We start from the raw sequence: 20,052 nt of genomic DNA, 5'->3' as shown, positions 1-20,052 counted from the left end.
TCTTAAAAGCTCGTTGCTACATGGCAATATTTTTACAAAATCCTACAAAGTCCAAATATTAATTTGGCACCTATTTTACAAAGCCCAAATATTATTTTGGCATTATTTTACAAAGCTCAAATACTAGTTTGACACTTATTTTACAAAGTCCAAGTACTAATTTGACACTTATTTTACAAAGTCCAAATACTAATTTAACACTTATTTTAAAAAGCCCAAATACTAATTTGACACTTATTTTACGAAGCCCAAATATTATTTTGGCAACTATTTATAAAAGCCCAAAATACTATTTTGGCAAAAACAATTACATTATGCTCAAAGCCCAAAACTATTTCTTGGCAAAATCTAAAGTTCCTAACTCATGAGAAATATAAATTACTCATCTCTCAAGAATATTTCTCTCAACAAAATTTATGGGAACTATGCTTATTTTTCCATAATCAACTAACTACAAAAGCCCATGTATATCACCCATGTCAAAACTCTTCATTTTGTAGGGATAACCAAGCCCAAAGGAGCTCAACTACAAAGTCCAGCTGAGCTAGCCCAACCCATACACAAATCTCAGCAGCTGGAGCTCACGTGAGCTGACCAGCCAAATTTCAGCACAACTTAACAGCTGGAGCCCATTGCCATCAAGTTCCAATTTGTCTAATCAGATCAGAAGAGGACACGTGTCCATCAGGAGTTAAACCCTTCATTCACAAGCTGAAATTCCATCATTTCTCATGTGACATAAAGCTAAAGTGACATGACAAAAAGCTGGGAAGCTTCACCTAGTTGTCCCTTCTTTCTTCTCCAGCCCATTCTGTCAAGAACCAAGAGTAGCCATGACCAGGCCGTGAAAGCTCCTGAAACAACTTGAAATCAATTCATTTTTATACCAAAAACGTGTACTCTCTGGTTTATGAACCCCAAATGGGGAAACTTAGGGAAATGTAGTTTGGAGGGCACCAAGGGGATCCTAGCAGAGTTCCCAACAAGAGCTCCAAGATTGACACCTGGCTTGGGGTGATACAATCTGTCCTAGGGAGTTCTGATTCTTGTAGAAGCATAACTAAAATCATTAGCCTAAAGCATGCTTTAATTCCATCAATTAAGGCCAATCAGCATTTAATGCTAAGTCAGAATTCCAACTGTTATTATCCAAAACGGCAAGAACCTTCTAAAAGTTGAGCTTACCACTCTTAGCTAAAATCCTAGGAACGATTCTCTAAGGATTTTCTGAAAATTGAGATTTAGCAGAGATTATTTGCTAATTACCCCCTAAAATCCAAATATAAATGGAACTCTCCATTAATGCTTCACCAATAGACAAAGATATACACCAAGAAAGAAGAACTCTTCCTTAACCTCTCTATTTAAGCCTTCTCTAAGCTTTGAAAAAAGTCACTGAGTTCTTAGTTTCAAGCTTAGAAACTAAGTTCCCTAACTCCTAACTCACAAACACTCCTCATAGCTCTACTTATAAACACTTATTTACCCCCAGCAGAAAGCCCTAGCGACTTTACTATACACACTCTCTCTTACTACTGATACTACCTGAAATGCTCCTCATTACTCACTATATTCAAGAGCATGTCTTGACACCATAATGATCTTGCTACGCTAGCTGGGATCTCTCTCTCCCCCTTCATCTCACACTAAGTTTTCGTCATTATTTGTTATAATGGAACCCATGATATTTACTTATTCATTTACTATTGAAGGTTATGATGTAACTGTTACTATATAATTTTTCCCTTATATTGTTGTATTAGAAGACTTTTCTCCAGAGCTAATGGATGATGAGTTTGAAAATGTAGATATTTTCCTTAATCTGTGAAATAGCTAATAGCTAGAGGTTTATCCTGTTTTATTTTACTTTACTGTTGGGACATTTTACCGCTGGGCTAGTTTACTGCAGAAACACTTTACTGCTGGGCTATTTTCTACAGAAACATTTTATTGCTGGGCTACTTCTTACAGATGCTTTTTAATCATGCTGACATGTCTGTTGTAGGGATTGTTTATGGGCCATTCTTGTCAGTCTCAACCTAAGCCCAAGGCATAGGATACAATGAATTCTTTGGATCTTCACCGATGGCCTTTGAGCCGTGCATCGAGTCCATTGTTGAGTTTCAGTTTAGGCCCTCAATCCAACATAAATCTCATTTGTCGGGAGGGAAACTTTGTTGTCCCCGACAATGGTAAAATGAATTTTTTTGAAGAAACCGGATGCTAATGCTCTAATAAGTAATAACCCATCACACCATTCAAAAATCAAATAAAATAATAATTTTCAAATTCACTAAAATACAATTATATCTTAGAAGGAGCCATTCAAAACTTTACCAAGCCAGATAACCATTGTTCAAAAATAACAAGTCTCAGGTTCTTAGCATTCAGCTTAGCAAAGAAAAAAGTCTCAAGCTCTTAGCACTCTAAAGGTTTGACAAAACGTGAAGACAAGCAAGCAAGAAAACATAGTGCAGAAAGAAAATAAAGCCAAAAATGAAAAGGGAAAAGAAAAGATTGAGCATGCAGATGAAGTTTAGACGCTGCCATTGTTGTTAATTTCCTTCTCTCTTCTTAATTTTTTTTTTTGGGTTGTGATTATTTTCTTTTGAATTTAAAGCTTTAGATCTTGTCAAAATAGAAGCTTTTCATGTGTGAATGGATATGTGAACATTTGATTTGAGATGTAAAACAATGTAGTTGCAGGATAGAATTTTTTTTTATTTTTTATTTTTTATTTTTTTATTTTTTTTATTTTTTTAAGGCAAAACCAGCAGTGGCCGAAATCACAATTCCATCCAAAATTGGTTGGAATTGACTAGAACGACCGAAGCACCTTGAAACAAGCCGAAATTTGACCCGAGGTAGAATGGGTGGTAGTACAATTTTGGATTACACACATGCATGAGAAATTCCGGCCAATTCCAATTAGAACATAATGAAATTAATAACATTGGTGTCGTTTATGTTTAGGAAGGAAATTGAATATTTTTGAAAGGTGTTGGAAGTACTTAACATTAGCCAAATTTTCGGGTGACTTATGTATTTGACATTTTTTTTTCCTTCTTTTGAAATAAAGAACTTACATTCCTTAAGAAAAAAGAAAAAGAACTAAAAAAAAAAAATTCATAAAATATTATTAGTCATCCTGATTTAGCTGAACCTTGATGGTAAAATACAAAATATTTTTTTTTTTCCCTAAAAAGACAAAAAGGAAGCCCTATGTGAAGGCCTACAAAAGAAAACCCAGCTCACAAATCAAATATTAGAAGGATTTTACTAATGTGTGTCCTAAGGACACACATAAATTTTCATTTTTGGAAAAAAAATTTCTCGAGAATTGAAAAAGTAATGACAGCTTTTTTAATTCCTGAGAAAATGTTTCTAAAAATAGAAAGTTTAATGTGTGCCTTAAGGGCACACATTAACCGGACCCATATTAGAAAACCGAAACCCCACCAAGCAAACTCTCATCGTCTCTACTCTCAGGTCGTAATAGGACGGACTTACATGGGGCCCGGCCCCCCGATATTCCTAAAAGAATTTTTTTATTTTTTATATATAATATGAGTCCGGTTAATGTGTGTTCTTAGGGCATACATTAATAAATCCATTTTTGGAAAAATTTTATTGGGAATTGAAAAAACTGTTAAAACTTTTTCAATTTTCAATTTTCAATAAATTTTTTCCAAAATTAGTTTACTATTGTGTGCCCTTAAGTCACACATTAATAAAATCCATATAATATTGCTAAGACCCAAGACCCTTGCTTCAAAAAGCTTGCCCCTTCTCTGAAACTAAAATCTTAACCCAGTCCAAAAAAGTCAGAATTTACAAATAAAAACCCAGCCCAATAAAGTCAGAATTTACCCATTAATTAAAAAAAAGGGAAAATTAGAATATCAAATTGAGAGAGAGATTCATACAGACAGTACTCACACAATGCCGACACAGCAGTCACAGAGGGCCAGCCGGCCAGACCCAACTGCCAACATCGCCATTTCCGGTCAGCACGACGCCGCCCTCTATCTGCCAAGTACTTTTCTTTTTCTTTAAAAAACTCCAAGTGTTTAACTCCTATGATTTTTTTTTCTCCCAATACTTGATAACTGATAAGGCTGTGCTAGTCTGGTAGACTAGTATACTACTGTTCTGTGATTGTGTTTTTTTATATTTGGGTTTATGGTTGTGATTTTGTGATTGTGAATTCTCAGGCTGTTGTTTTTTGAGTTTTTTGCTCAGTTTTGTGTTTGAGATGAGAATGAGATATGTGAGAGTAAATTTATATTATAGAGAGAGTGTGTGTCAGATAGTAGAGAATTAATAATAGTGTTATTAAGTGTTTGACTGTTTATCGGCAGCGGGGGCAACAACAGTGGTAAAGTGGGTTAGCAGAGCAGTGAGTCGGGAAAAAAAATGGTAAAGCTAGGAAAATGGTATGTTGGCATAGCACAATAAATTTACAGTGTCGTAGTGGGCAACAATCTATATAGGGTTGAATGTTTAATACACTATTGTCCCACAAATTGAAGAACATAACAAAGACAAATACATCATAGAATAAAAATGTCGCACAAATTGAACAAAATAAAATTGTCACACTTGTACACGTTGCTAACTCATAACTCATAATAATGCTTTAATTATTATTTTAAAATTATATAAATTTATGAAACTAATAAATCTATAAATTGAGAAGTCTAAATTTAAATTTGATGCATTATGTATATCACCCACTTTCTAAGATTCATCTTTATTTAGTAATAACAATTAGTCATTTTGTAAAATTTAAAAGAGCGTCGAGTTCCCTTTTTATAGATGATTGCATTATAATGCATTAAGAAATAATGGTGTTTTGTGTTTTTTGCCTTTGTTGGTAGATGATTGCATTTTAATACGTTAAGAAACAATGATTTTGTGTATTTTTCTTGGTTGATTGTTTGTTAATATTATATGGATGCTCATTTGGTGTTTTTTTTTTGCTTATACTCTGGCCCCCCCCCCCCCTAACGTGAAATCCCCTGGGTCCATCTCTGCGGTCGTAGATTTCTAGAAAGAAAGAAAGAACGAAGCAAAACACACAATAAAGCTTATGGCTACTGCTGGTGATAGACACACATTTCCCTCAATAATAATAAACCAGGAATTGAGTCTGAGGCCATTTGAGATTCGAACGTGGTAATTGACAGTGAGTGATGGAGATGTTCACTGGAAAGTAGAGAGAGAGATAGAGCATTCTTCATGAACTGAGTCGTCGAGTCGGCGCTACTATTCTCCTTCTCCGGACAACTCCTTTTTATCTCAAAGGTAAGAAAACCCAAAAAAAAAAAAAAAAAAAAAGTCTGTTCTTTAAACCCTATTTACATATTCCTTCCTTACAATGGGTTGGGAGAAAATTCTAAAGATGTAGTTTATTATTCATTATCAGCTGCTGTCTATTAATTTGATAAGTTTGAGTTTTGAGTAGTGACTAGTAGTACATTATTGTAAGTATTGATTTTGATATCTGCCCTGTCTGAGTCTAAGTCTGAGTATTTGGCATAATAAAATGTTTCAGGAGTTGTTTGTCAATGGAATGCCTTGGTTGTTGTTGTACTAATTATAGTAGTAGCGTTGGGTGGCCAAGTTTTGTGTTCCAATCTCTTAACACAAAAAAGAGATTGCCATTTCTCTTTTCACCTCCTCTCCACCACCCATCTCCATTTCTTTCCATTTCCACCCCTTCTATTATTAATAAACAAATTCATCCTTTTCAAAATATCAAACTCAAACCAAACTCTTCTCTCTTTCTTCCTCTCCTACTCGGGGGTAATGGCAACGATGATGACAACAACAACAACAATAACAACAATGGTGGTTCGGGTTCTTGGTGGTGGCATGACAATTCCTCTGGAGGAGGCTCTCATTTCCCCTTTCCCCTCTTCTCCATCATCTTATTTTGCTCCTCTATCTTATGCTGCTTTTGCTACCTCCATTTGTCCAAATCTGCTCTTGCAAGAACTACTACTAGTACTACTACTTCTACTACCACCAATTCCTCTACCTTTCAGGACTCTGACTCAACCAAGTCTTCTTCTGTTTGGGAAGTGAGCGGAGGTAAAAGGACCAAGCTTATCCCTGACCCTTTTCAAGATGCATTCATTCTTGCCAATGCTAATGCTATTCTTAGCCCCCAATCCTTCCTCCCTCACAACTTGTGGTTGTGTTGCACTGAACTCTTCTACTGTTTCATGCTCCCTCAAGGCTTTCCCCACAGTGTAACCAATGATTACCTTGAATACTCTATCTGGAGAGGAGTCCAGGGTATTGCCAGCCAAATCAGTGGTGTTCTCGCCACACAGGCCTTGCTCTATGCTGTTGGCTTGGGGAAAGGAGCTATTCCTACAGCTGCTGCTGTCAATTGGGTACTCAAGGATGGAATTGGTTATCTCAGCAAAATTATGCTCTCCAAATATGGTCGTCATTTTGATGTCCATCCCAAAGGATGGAGGCTGTTTGCTGATCTTTTGGAAAATGCTGCTTTCGGGTTGGAGATGCTGACTCCTGCTTTCCCACATCTTTTTGTTCCTATTGGTGCTACTGCTGGAGCTGGACGCTCTGCTGCTGCACTCATCCAGGTTATTCAATTCTTATTATAAGCATTCTGGCCCACCCCCCCCCCCCCCCCCCCCCCCTTCCTCTCTCTCTCAAAATTACTTGATCCAAATAATGGCTGTGTATATTGACTGAGACTTGAAACCTATTATTGCACAGGCTGCTACTAGGAGCTGTTTCTATGCTGGTTTTGCTGCTGAAAGGAACTTTGCTGAGGTGAAACATAGTTTTTTCCCCTCTTCTTATGTTTCAAATTCTTAAATTTAACTATCTTTCAGGATGCATGGAAAGCTAATAACTTCTTTTTACTAGCATGGAATTGGATTTGCAGTACAAATGCCACATCTATTTTGCTGATACTAGAATGTGACTTTAATGTGCTTTTCAAATTGGTCTGTCATACCACTTTTCTGAGGGGAGTTATTCACTGTAGGTAATTGCCAAGGGTGAAGCTCAAGGAATGGTGAGCAAGTTTATTGGTATCATGCTTGGAATAGGATTGGCTAACAACATAGGCTCCTCTACATCTCTTGCCCTTGCTTCTTTTAGTGTGGTGACTTGGATTCACATGTTCTGCAATCTGAAATCATATCAATCAATTCAACTCAGAACTTTAAACCCTTATCGTGCAAGTAATTCTCTTGCCCTCTCTCTCAATTTTTTATTAGACGAAATTGTTGTCATTGTGATCTCCTTAATGTGGTAATTGGAATGAATTAGTTTATTGTGGGTGAAGAAAGGTCAATTCATGAGTTGAAGCTCTTCTTCTTTCAGACTTTGTTTGAATGGGCAAGTGCTTTGGGTGTTGTTAATTTCATTTCTCTTCCTGATATGATGGATTTTTGTACTTCCATTCCTGTTTAGTTTTTTTTTTTGGCCTTTTAGCACACTGCCTGTGTGCCTTGTTTTTATTTTTTCGTAATATTGATTTTCAATGAAGTTTATTACTTATATAAAAAAAAAAGTTTATTGTGGATGATACTAACTATAACGTTCACATCATTTATACTTTGAAAACTAGAATTGGGTTGTTTTTATGAGCATAAAGGAGTTAGACAAGTGTCACATAATAGGCCTTCATAATGATTTAGAAAAGGAGCATGTGGTACATTACAATCATAAAGAGGGATTGCATGGAGTTGAGAGAAGCACTAGTGGGCCTATTCAATTGCAATGCAGAACTGCCAATTCTATTGTTATATAATTGGATATAAAGTAGATAGGGCTTTTGGGAGGTGTCAGAACATGTTCAATGTTCCCACTCCTTACTATAACATGGCATTAGGTAGGGCCTTTGAAATTTGGGTTTGGCTTTTCTAAGTATTTTCTCAAGTTGCACCCAGCCAAACCGCACCCGGAGTTGGGGGGATAAAATCATTGATTACCACGTAAGCATTATCAACATAAAGCAGAAAAAAGTCATGTACACTGTTTTTGATCCAAATCTTTGACCTTATAAAAGCATATTTCTCTCTACTCCCTCTAATTGGCTTTCTCTTCTTTATGTTGTTCATCTTCTTTAGTCCCTTGTCCCCTTACCAATGAACTAGATGACATCTTAGAGGTTTGCTGCCATTACATTGTTGATATCTACTGTTGACACAAGTGTGCTACCAGTTCGGCAGTGATTATTTGGAATGGTCGAAAGTTGCTTATTTAACAAAGTGAAAGCTTCATCTATTTTTGTCCATATCAAGAGTAATTTAGACAATTCTTATGAACATTATCATGATGAATTTTATAATTATTGTTGGGGAAATATAGTTCATTGTACAATGGCCAACTTGTCTTTAATTTTAATTGTCTTATCAGGTTTGGTCTTTAGTGAATATCTCCTTAGTGGTCAAGCACCTCCAATCAAAGAAGTCAATGATGAGGAACCACTTTTCCCAGCTCTACCATTTTTAAATGTAAAATCCTCATACAAAGTGAGTAACTTCTGCACTTCCTCTATGTGGCTTGCGATTCTTCTAACGTGGGAAAATATAAGTGTTGAACTCGAGAAATTCTTTTTGACTTTTGGATAGGTTAATTGCACTTGGCTGTATCTTGTGTGATATATATATTTTTATTGATAAATAATGAAAGTTCATTAATCAAAATATTCAGTTTCACCGAAAGTGTACATGGATAGCAGTACATCAAGCTCGTAAATTACAATGATCAAGCATATCTAAAAAGTTAGAACATGAAAAAGAATTAAAAACAGAACTCCAATCCAGCAAAGAGTGGAAAAGGAAAGATTTAATCTCGAGAATAGACCGTTCTTTTCCCTCAAAGCATCTAGTGTTCCTTTCTCACCAAATACGCCATAAAACGTGGGGCAGCCCTCCACAAATATATGTTTTGATGTCTGCTGAAAGGGCCATGCCAAGCTGAAAATAAGTCAGTAACACTTTGTGGCATAACCCAAAGAACTCCAAAAAGGGCCCACACCATAGACCGTAGCTCAAAAGCAATGGGACAATGAAGAAGAAGATGATTTACCGATTCCCTGCTCCTTTTACACATATAACACCAATCCATAACTGGGACTTCCTTATCCCATAATCTATCAAGAGTCAAAATCTTACCAAAAGCAGCAGTCCACTTGAAGAAAGAAACTCTAGGAGGGATTTTTGAGTGCCACACATGTTTCCAAGGAAAAAGAGTGTCAGGGGTCGAGGAGAAGGATAAGTAGCTCACTAACCTTAAAACCTTATTCTCTGCCAGCTTCCAACAAAGTTTGTCATGTCCCTCACTAGTAAGAGGCATAGAATAAATAAGGTCCAAAAAAGAAGTTAAATGTTCCATCTCCTAATCTTGGACAGCTCTACAAAATTGAAGATCCTAGTGAAGCCTCTGATTAGGAAAAAGCATGACATCTGCAAGAGAAGATTCCTTGTTACAACTAATGCTATAGAGTTCTGGAAATGCCTCTCAAAGAGTTCAGCCCCCACACCACAAATAATGCCAAAACCTAACTCTATTACTAGTACCAACCTCGAAAATGATGGATTTAGAGAAAGTTGGCCAGCTTTGTCTTATGGTTCTCCAAAGACTAACACCATAAGTATTTGTTTCTCCTTTTGTACACCAACCGCCCCAATTATTCCCATACTTAATCTCAATAACCCGCCACCATTCATGTAATGTCTCCGTACCATACCTCCACAACCGTTTACCTAACAAAGCTTGATTAAAAATTCTCAAATTCCAAACACCCAAACCACTAGACTTTAGAGGGCTATAAACTTGAGCCCACTTAACCAGACAGAATTTCGGGGACTCATCAATACCACTCCATAAAAAATCCCACTGGAGCTTCTCAATATGATTAGCAATATCCGCCAGAATAGGAAAGAGGGATAGGAAACAAGTTGGCAAGGTTGAGAGAGTGCTTTTGATCAAAGTAACCTTACCACCATTTGATAAATATAAACGCTTCCAACTTGCTAGTCTTCGCTCAAGTTTTTCAAGAATAGGGTTCCAAATTGCCTATCCTTGAATTTAGCGCCCAATGGAAGCCCCAAATATGTCATTGGTAGTGAGGACTGCCTACAACCTAATAGGGCCACAAGCTCGCCCATATTGGACACCTCTCCAACTGGAACCAATTCTGATTTAGCCAGATTAATATGCAACTGAGACTGCCTCAAAGGAAGATAAAATCTCTCTCAATTTATCTATCTGACTAGGAATAGCATCATAGAAAATTAAGGTATCATTCGCAAAAAGAAGATGAGACACCATATGTGATATTCCAGGAGATATGTTTTGTTTTCATTGGAACTTTATATGTGAAAGCATTTTTTTTTTTTTTTTGGTAAGTAATAATATTTTAAACTCCAAAGTTTTAGGACTAATACTTGGTTATTGTTGTAGTAGTTAGTTTTTTATTCAGGGGAAAAACAGTAAGTTTTGCAATCCCTATGAATTAAGGATATTGGTAATTGACTTGAGTCTAGAATATTCTATGAGATTTTAAGTATCTTATGTTTATTTCCTTTGAGTCCAATTTAGTTTTTATTTTTGATAAGTAAATAAAAATTTTATTGAAAAAAGATTACTGCATGTACATGAAAAATGAATGCAAAGGAGTATAGGGAATTACAAATAAGAGAATTATTTATAGCAAGGCAACGACTCTACAAAATTAGTGATGGACTTGGAAAGACAGTTTGAGAAAGAGGAATACTTCACAGCAATTAAAAGTCTGAATGGAGACAACGCACTAGGCTTGAATGGATTTTCTTTGGCCTTCCTCTAGGTTTGCTGGTACATTTTTAAAGAAGATATCATGCATGTATTCAACATTTCCATACGCAATATACAATTGAAAAAGCCTAATTGCTACTTTTATTGCTCTTATTCCTAAAAAGGTTGGGGCGTTAGATTTGAAGGACTATTGACTTATTAGTATGGTTGGAAGTGTTTAAAAAATTATGGCTAAGGTGCTAGTAGATAGACTGAAATTGGTGTTGGGGGAGCTTCTATCAGAATCTCAAATGTGTTTATCAAGGGGAGACAGATTCCAGATTCTATTCTTATTGCGAATGAATGTGTTGACAATAGACTCAAATTTGACATTCTAGGGGTATTTATCTAAGTTGGATCCAGAGAAGGTATGTGACCATGTCGATTGGAAATATTTGATATATATGTTGGAATGATGGAGAAGCTAGATCCATTTTTATTTTCCACTGTTAAATTTTCTATCCTTGTTATTGGTAGCTTAGGTGGATTTTTTTAATTATTTATTTTATTTATGGTTCACTAGGCCTTTGGCAAGGCAATTTGTTGTTGCCTCTTTTATGTGTGATAGTGATAGATGCTTTGAGTAGATTGATCTCAAAGACAGTAGATGGACACTATATGAGTAGGTTTACTATGGGGGGCAAAATAAATGACCTGCTGATATTATGGAGTTCCCTAGACCAACCTGGCTATTTAAAATGTGTTTTATTGTTCCCCATGAGCACTAACAATTTCAACATTTGTTAAATGTGATTAACATGTTTGGAGTTGTAACTAACTAACCAACTAACTAACTAAATGCGACATTACAACAATTATTATCTATATACGTATAGGAGTTTCTAACACTTTGATTAAGAATACTCTTTTTAGCTTATCAACGAATTTCCTTTCTTTGTTTCCCCTGCTTGTTATTGTTGCATGTTGCGGTGAAAAGTTGCAATGGAATTTTATATGTGTATTATTTCAAATTCCATTCGGTAAATTGGAAGAAAATATACAAACTAGTTCAAAGTGGAAGTTTGGGCATCAAATGCTTGACGCACTTCAATCAAGCTTTATTGGGGAAATACTTTTAGAGTTATGCAATGGAAATAGAAGCTTTGTGGCAAATTGGGATGGTTGGTCCTTAGGGGTGGTGATTAATGAACCACTTGGCGTTAGCCTTTGGAAACATATTAGTAGCAAATGAAAAAAAATTTCAGGGATTATTACATTTGTTGTTGGCAATGGTATTGGAATTTGTTTTTGGCATGATTCTTGGTGTTGGGGCATGATACTTAAGGATGCCTTTTTGGATCTATTCCGTATAGCATGAGCTAAAGAGGCCTCTATGGCTCAATGTATGTGTTGGAACAATGGGGATGTTCATTGGGATATTTTGTTGATTGGGAGTTGGAAGTCCTTTGATCTTTTTTTTGATCTTCCTCGTTCCATTAATATCAAGAGGAATAGAGAAGACTGCATATTTTGAACTTCTACTAGAAGTAGCACTTTTGAGGTAAAATTCTTTTATAAGGTTCTTTCTACTAGAGGCTCTCAATCATTTCCTTGGAAGAGTATTTGGAAGGTAAAGGCTCGCATAAAAGAAGGTTTATTTATTTATTATTTTTATTTATAAATTTAATTTAATTAAATTAAATTAAATTTTTTTATGACGTGAACAATAGCTAGGGGAAAAATTCTTATGATGGATAATCTTTGTGAGAGTAGTATTTTTACAGTGGATTGGTGATGTATGTACAAGAGAAGTGGAAAGTTTATAGATCATCTTCTCCTTCATGTGCGCATAATCTATGGTCACTAGTGCTATGATCAAGTTGCAACTCCTGCTCGTTTAAGGATGCTCAGACATCCCTAGATCATTTGAAATCAATTTGAAATCCTCTTTGATTCGTACCTTGTTTGAGTGGTCTAGGGCTTGGGGCTTTACACATTATACTTTTGCTATTGAGTTTTGTTAAATTACCAATTCTTCCAAAACCTTAAGTTGTTAGGAAATTGTAAATTTTGATCACTTAATCATAATTTTAACACTCTCTCTCACGTGTAGGCCTAAACTTCCCCTTAGTAAGTGGGAGCCCAACATGTGGGATTTTTAACATTTTAAATGGGAGATAGAGTAATACATGGATCTAATTTAGGATCTCCTACTCTAATACCATGTTAAATTACCGATTGTCTCAAAAGTTCAAACAATTAGGAAATGGTGAATTTAATCACTTAACCGTAATTCTAACAAGTTTCATAGTTCTCTTAGCTTTTCTATTTGAGTTTTTTGCTAGATACTTCGCGTTCATCATTGTGAACGTGAAGTAATTAAATTTTTAATAGAACTTTCTACTTATATAAAAAAGGGTCTTATGTTTGTTAGAGATGCATTGGGTTGTGCCTAAAATGGTCTTGGATTTGTTGGGGTGTTGGAGAGGAGGTTTTGGAAGATATTATGTTGTTGATATTTGGGCATGCTATTTGTTTGTGCGTTATGTGGACTATTTAGAGAGCACAACAATGGCATGTTTGAAGGGAAAGATCGATCATCTTTGGGGTTATAACTGTTGTTATTACATTCCATGTATGATTGGATGGCTGCCCTAAGTATCCATTCTTTTTCTAGTACGTAGGAATTTTTTGGATGTGTTTTTTCAGATGATTTTATTGACACTGCGATGATTTTAAGTAGTCATTCATTTTCTAATATGCTGGGATTCTTTAAGGAATGTTACCATTCTGAGCTTTCCTATCTTTTAATAAAACATTTTACTTATATAAAAAAAAGATTTTATTAGCAACCCTTGTAAATTTCCTGTGTACATGGGTTGTGATGTTTCTATTTTTTGAATGAAAAGTTTCAGTTAGTTATATACGAAAAACCCCTACACAGTTCTCATACACTTTCTAAAACTTCAAGTTTTCAAAGCCTATGGAGGTTTCTTTGGGGGGATATTTTTTCCTCCTTTTGGACATACCACCTAAATAAAATTACGATTGTATTACAAAAAGTTATAAGTACATAACAATTATTATTATCTTTTCTTGTACACTATAATTTATCTCTTGTATGTGCATTCTCCTTGTAGTTATTGTAATTATTATTTCCATTAGTTTCCTCTTAAATACCATATGTTTCAAGTGACATACAAAGGGTAGTGATTGTTGCAGAGTGTGTATTTACGGACTGTATGCAAACAACAAAAATCGTTTCAAGTTTGAAATTGTGACTTAAAGTCATGATTTCTGTTGTTGCACGCAGTGTGTGTATGTACGCATTGTGTGCAAAAGAATTATCCTTATACAATTCCTATTTATCCTAATTTTACCCTTTCCCGTCCATCAAAGTGCAAGAACCCTTGCCCAAATTTCTATTATACTCAGGCTCTGATGTAGCGTGACACTGATAAGGAACTTCCAACCTAATCCCCCACTTCTCTCTGCATTTGGAGTCCAATGTAGTGCGTTGCTAATAGGAGATCCTCCCAACTTGTATGTGTAAAGGATCCATTCTTGATGAGTGTTAGATTTTATGCTAGCTGTCAACTTACCTCTTCATTTTTTTTTGGGGTTTGAGACTGATTTTGAGCAAAATACACCAGACTAAGCACTGATAAAGACATAAATTAATGATGCAAAATAACTTATATTTTGTATATGATGCAGCAAATTGATGATGCCTATATTTCTGATTTTTAGAAAATTGTATTCTTTGATTAACTAGGCAATGTAAGGTAGGATAGATGTATAAAAATGTATGTAATAGTTGCCACTGAGCTCTAGCTCAAATGATAGTTCTTTCTACCATAATAATGGAGGGTAAGGTCATGGATTCAAGATCCCTTGGGCGCATGTGTAACATATTAATAAAAAAAATAATGTTTTTAATAGTTGCTGCATTGTCTGATTTTTGTGCATCATATTTCATGGATTTTCTCCTTAGGCACAACCAACTGTATTATCTTCCAAGGCAAAGGATGCAGCTGCTGAAATTGAGCATCGGCTGCAGTTAGGATCTAAGCTCAGTGATGTTGTCAGCAAAAAGGAGGATTTACTTGCACTGTTCAATTTGTATAGAAATGAAGGCTACATCTTGGCTGAGCACAAAGCAATTTTCTATGTAAGTTAACCGTTCCCTTGGTTTTCAAATCTTCATTTTCTCTTTATGTTTTTATTTATTTATTTAGGGTAAAGTATTATTTTGGTCCCTAAACTTTCAGAAATTTGTTTTTCGTCCCTAAACTTTGCAAAACGTTTTACTTTAGATCTTTCTGTCTAAATCCGTTAGTTTATATTGTATGTGGCCTAACGGAATGCTGACAGGGTATCTGACTTGGACTAAGCAATTTATTTTAAAAATTATGGACACATGTCACACAATGCTTAAAAAATTTTGGTGAGACAAAGTTACCCCACTCCTAAACCCAGTTGTGCTACGTTAACTCAAAATGCCAAAAACTGAAACCCCAACACCCAAAGACGTCACAGTCCCGCCCTCAACTGGCGACCCAGAACCAGCGACGGAGTGTTCTCCATTTAAATAGTGCTAAGTCTAATCTCTCTCTCATCCTCTCCCTTTCTCTGGTGCTTTGGTCTCTTTGGGAGTTGGAAGCTCGTTTTAAAAGATAAAACTTTGAACAGAAGCAGCTTTGGAATTATGGCACAAAGGAGTCATTGCCATCATCAACTTCTAGGGATCCTTCTGAAAAGCAGTGTTGGGTACTTTTTTTTCCCTCTCACTATCCCTCTCTCCTACCGGTGACTCTATCCAGATCTGAAACTGGGTACTTTTTTCCCCTCACTATCCTTCTCTCTTTCTGGCAATGGGTTGTTTGTGTACAGGTAATCCAGAGGAAAGATCGGCAATCTTCATGTTGGGCCGCACTTTACACTACTGCACCACCCACATAGAGAAAAGACTTACTGGTGAACAAAAATAAATAAAATTTTTATTATTATTTTGATATAAAAAAATGAAGGGCTTATGTGTTTTGGGTTTATTTGAAATTAATATTCGTTGTGTTTGTTTATAAAGTTATGCTGCCAAGGAATGAAATGTTTGTTCTTTAAAACTCCACATTTGGTTGGAGATTTTCTTTCATATGTAATATGTTTTGTCTGGTTCTTGGGACAAAGAACATCGGTTCCATGAGGGTGGGATTGTGACATCTCTGGGTGTTGGGTTTCAGTTTTTGGGCATTTTGAGTTAACACAACATGACTTGGTTTAGGAGTGGGGTAATTTTGTCCCACCGAAATTTTTAATCCACGTGTGCCATATGTCCATAATTTTAAAATAAATTGGTTTGGTCCAAGTCAACATTCTGTTAGGCCACTTAGGATATAAACTACTAATGGATTTAGACGGAAGGACATAAAGTAAAATGTTTTGCAAAGTTTAGGGACAGAATACAAACTTTTCTAAAAGTATAGGGATGAAAAACAAACTTTTGGTAAAGTTTAGGGACCAAAATAATATTTTACCCATTTATTTATTATTTTTTAAATTAATTTATTTTTGTGTTTTGGGTTGCCACCCAAGAGGGGGTGGGCCAGTGGGGGTTGCTCATTCTCTGCACCTGTATGGTTATTGTGTGTATTTATCTAATTTTTTGTTTTGTCGTTATAATTGCCATGCCTTTTTCTATTTTTATTTTTTATTGAATTCTTGTAGTACTTGTCACCTTGGCCAGGCACACGCAACAATGCACGTGAGGCCAACATTCGCCTCTCAAGCCCTTGCATCTCTTGCAAGTTTGGGGGTTTAGGGCCAAATCACTACTCAGTCCATGTGGATTTTTCTTTGACATACCATTTCACCTTCTAAATGTCTAAACCATATATATATATTTGCATACTTCCTCTCAAGGATAGCCTAATAATTCAAGAATTGAAATGAGTATTCAGAAGTATTAAAAAAAAAAAGAACTGTTTTTGACACCTGATAAATTCCATTATGATAAACCAATTGTTTAAGGGAAAAAAAAAAAAAAAAACAAAAAACAAAAACTGAGACTAAAAAAATTAATACAGGCCAATGATAGCATTGACTTTTGGTTTCCCTTATGTGCATATATGAATGAATAGAAGACAGTAAACAAACTTTGGCGTCTGTTGCCCTTATTTGTGATGCATGATTTGGGGTACACGATGGCAAACTAACTATTACTATTTACTATTTCTTTTTGGGTTGTAATTGAAATATTGGGATGGATCAGGTGGTGCTAAAAGAAAGTTCCTCACCTCATGACATGCTCAAGGCATTGTTCCATGTCAATTATCTGTACTGGTTGGAGAAAAATGCTGGATTTGAAGCAAGAAGTGTTTCTAATGACTGCAGATACGGAGGGAGGCTGCAAATATCTCTAGAGTATGTGCAAAGGGAGTTCAATCATGTTAAAAGGGATGGGGAGTCAATGGGTTGGGTCACAGATGGGCTTGTTGCAAGGCCTTTACCTACCAGGATTCGTCTAGGGCATGTGGCCTCTTCAATTGCTTCTTGATATCACATATGGATCATAATTTCCTTGTGCAATCGCTCTTACAGCTTTCAAGATTACAAGCAAATGCTAAAGTAAATCATATTTCAGGTCACTGTTGGACTCAACTCTGTTGCCTTTTTACTCATTCCTTGCTGCAAGTACATACACGTCCAAGTTCTCAAACAGTGAAAATTTTGCAAAGCCTTGGGGGGTCACCTAATGTGACATTGAAATAAGACAGAGCATACACTTGATAGTTGATACAACCATCGTCTATGATTGATCACATGATGGGGAAGCACATAATATAAGTTGGTGCGTGGCACTTGCTCAAGCATGGTTTTTTTAGAAACTATTGATTCTTACAATGGATGTCTTGTCGTTGGCATCATCATTCACAATATTAATTCCTTGTAATGTACTTTGTTTTGCGATCTTATGAAGTCCACTCTGTCCTTTCATGGAATTCTAAGAAGGTGCCTATAGGAATACAAAGTGGATCTTTTATTCTTTGTAGAAGTGCACAGCCCTAATTCACAGTTGGATTGAATTTATTTGGGTGATGATTTCCTCAATTGTGTGGCATGAGAAGGTATGGATATCTAGTGTTTATAGAAAATCAGATGTTCTATGGGATTGAAGATTAGAAAGTTCTTCACGTGTAAAATTCAAAGTCCTACAATTTCATTTGCAACATCAGATACGTTATAAAACATGAATTTGAAACAAGCACTTTATTTTTTGGCTGGAACCATACATAGATGAGTACAGTGATGGATTGGGTCACTTTGAAATTGTTGTTAGAGCATCTCATTTGCTTTAATACCGGTTTAAAACTTGCACCTAGAAGCAAGCATATTTAACTGGATCCAATATGTTATTAAATAGGTCATACTCAATGCACAAAGCTTATAAGGGTATGTAGGATATGGGAGAGGTGATTGTTTGGTAATCTAATATAGTTCATTTTTAAAGCTAGATGTTTACTAGTGCTTATGTTGTATGATAAGTAGTTCATTTCACTTGTAATAGAAAGTTGATAGATTGGTAGTGATAAGTGCAATAGCCTATCACTACCAAGACAACGAAGGAGTCTTCTTCCACCACTGCCGATGACGAAGAAGAAGAAGAAAAGGCTTTGAGTACCAGAACCCCCCTCCTATTGCGAGCAAGTTTCTTATCGGCTATCGGCGGCAAGTAGGGACCACCAGCAACCAACTTCAATGATGACGATGATGATGATAAGGTCTTCATCGACATAATTTGCGCTGTTTGGAACACTGCGTGAGACATTTCTTTTTTTCCTGTTTGGATACCAAGAAAATTACATAGGATAGGGGTTTTTAATTTTTTATTATTATTTTTGTTCTCTCTCTAAGAACGGGGACTGTGTTAGCAAGAGAGAGAGAGAGAGATGCGAAGATGTTAAGGGAGGTTTTGATGTAGGTGCGAAACTCACACTATCAGATGTGGAGAGAGAGAGAGAGAGAGAGAGAGAAACCCAATCCGAAAGTTAATTAGTTGAGTTGACTCAGACGTGTTTAGGTGAGTCAAGGCCGGGTTTTATTTTTGGTTCTAATGGGCTGGGCTGGGCTGGGCTGGCCTAACTAACCATCACCGGATGGTCTTCACTCTTCTCCTGCTCCAACTAACCATCACCATCACCATCACCTGTTGGTCGTTTCTTCCAGGCCTCAAGTTGCTATTACGCCCCCAAAATCCTCTTTATCAAAACTAGCCTCTGCCCGTTCATCCAACCAATTAAAAGTATACAACTATTGATAAGTTAGGCCTAGTCTACAACTAAAAAGGTTAGACCCTTTTGTAGTTGTACTCTGATTATGTAATGTATTATAAACCCGGTTTAAAACACTATTATTATTTTTATGTGTCATCTAATAAGTATTATTGTTTACTCAAAAAAAAAAAAAAAAAAAAACTATTGATAAGTTAATAGGGTTTTAAAAAAAAATTGAAAGGGATAATGATAAGTTAATGAATATTAATCATAACCTAAAAAAAAACTAGGCAAAAATTAATGGGTTTTGTATAGAAAATGCAATGAATAATTTCATTCCAAATTACATAAATTTGATAAATTTCAAGACTAACAAATTTTTTTGATAAATTTCAAATTAATAAAAATGTTATAAAAAAATGTTATGATTTAAAAAAAATATATAGCAGTTGGGAATTTGAAAAATGTAATTGTTAGGAATGAATAAATGAAGAATATAGAAAATTAAAAAATAATAAATGAAGATTAAAGAAAGAATGAAAAAGTAATATTTAAATAGGATTAAAAAAAATTATAGAGTATGCTGAAAAGTGTATTTGAAAAAGCAGATAGATAAAAGACAAAATGTACTATTTACTCTCTAAATGTTACAAAAATATAGAGAGTCGGCTAGAGTTAATAGGATAGTTATCTGAGTACTATTTATGTACTATGAAGGTCCTGAAGTAAGGAATGAAACTTAAGCAGAAATTTAACTAAAAAAAGTCTATCCTCCTTGTAAGTTCAAGAGGCTAGTCACCTCAAATTGATTAATCTATCTTTTAATTATCCCAATTCACAACATTTGGAATCAAAGCATTTTGATTAGCATCTCCATCAAAAAAGGCACACTAAAAAAAAGGCTTTGTCAAACCCACCCTTGTCATCATTAAAACCTACATCCTACTGGTACCGTCAATAATGCACCAAAAAAAACATATATATATTGTGTTTCCACTTTCCGCTAGATCAT

General features: G+C 35.5%; 1 protein-coding gene across 4 annotated transcripts; it reads left to right on the top strand.

Moving 5' to 3' along the window:
* Positions 1–3,784: 3,784 nt before the first annotated feature.
* Positions 3,785–18,058, top strand: LOC115952782 (protein root UVB sensitive 1, chloroplastic-like). 4 transcript variants are annotated; one of them, XM_031070050.1, is made up of 10 exons: positions 3,786–4,036; positions 5,046–5,307; positions 5,558–6,617; positions 6,754–6,810; positions 7,028–7,226; positions 8,407–8,522; positions 14,765–14,941; positions 15,463–15,540; positions 15,664–15,747; positions 17,039–17,126. In XM_031070050.1, exons 3-9 carry the CDS (start codon positions 5,571–5,573, stop codon positions 15,730–15,732), a joined length of 1,743 nt encoding a protein of 580 aa, XP_030925910.1. In that variant the 5' UTR covers positions 3,786–4,036; positions 5,046–5,307; positions 5,558–5,570; the 3' UTR covers positions 15,733–15,747; positions 17,039–17,126. The 4 variants fall into 4 exon arrangements, with proteins under 4 accessions (XP_030925909.1, XP_030925910.1, XP_030925911.1 ...); XM_031070049.1 differs by having other exon boundaries at positions 3,785–4,036; positions 15,463–15,747; XM_031070051.1 differs by lacking the exons at positions 15,463–15,540; positions 15,664–15,747; positions 17,039–17,126 and adding an exon at positions 16,514–16,831 and having other exon boundaries at positions 3,787–4,036.
* The last annotated feature ends 1,994 nt before the right edge of the window (positions 18,059–20,052 follow it).

Source organism: Quercus lobata, chromosome 7 (assembly GCF_001633185.2).
Source record: "Quercus lobata isolate SW786 chromosome 7, ValleyOak3.0 Primary Assembly, whole genome shotgun sequence".
Lineage (NCBI taxonomy): Eukaryota > Viridiplantae > Streptophyta > Magnoliopsida > Fagales > Fagaceae > Quercus > Quercus lobata.
Note: the sequence above shows the minus strand (reverse complement) of the source record. Positions and strands in the feature narration are given on the sequence as shown.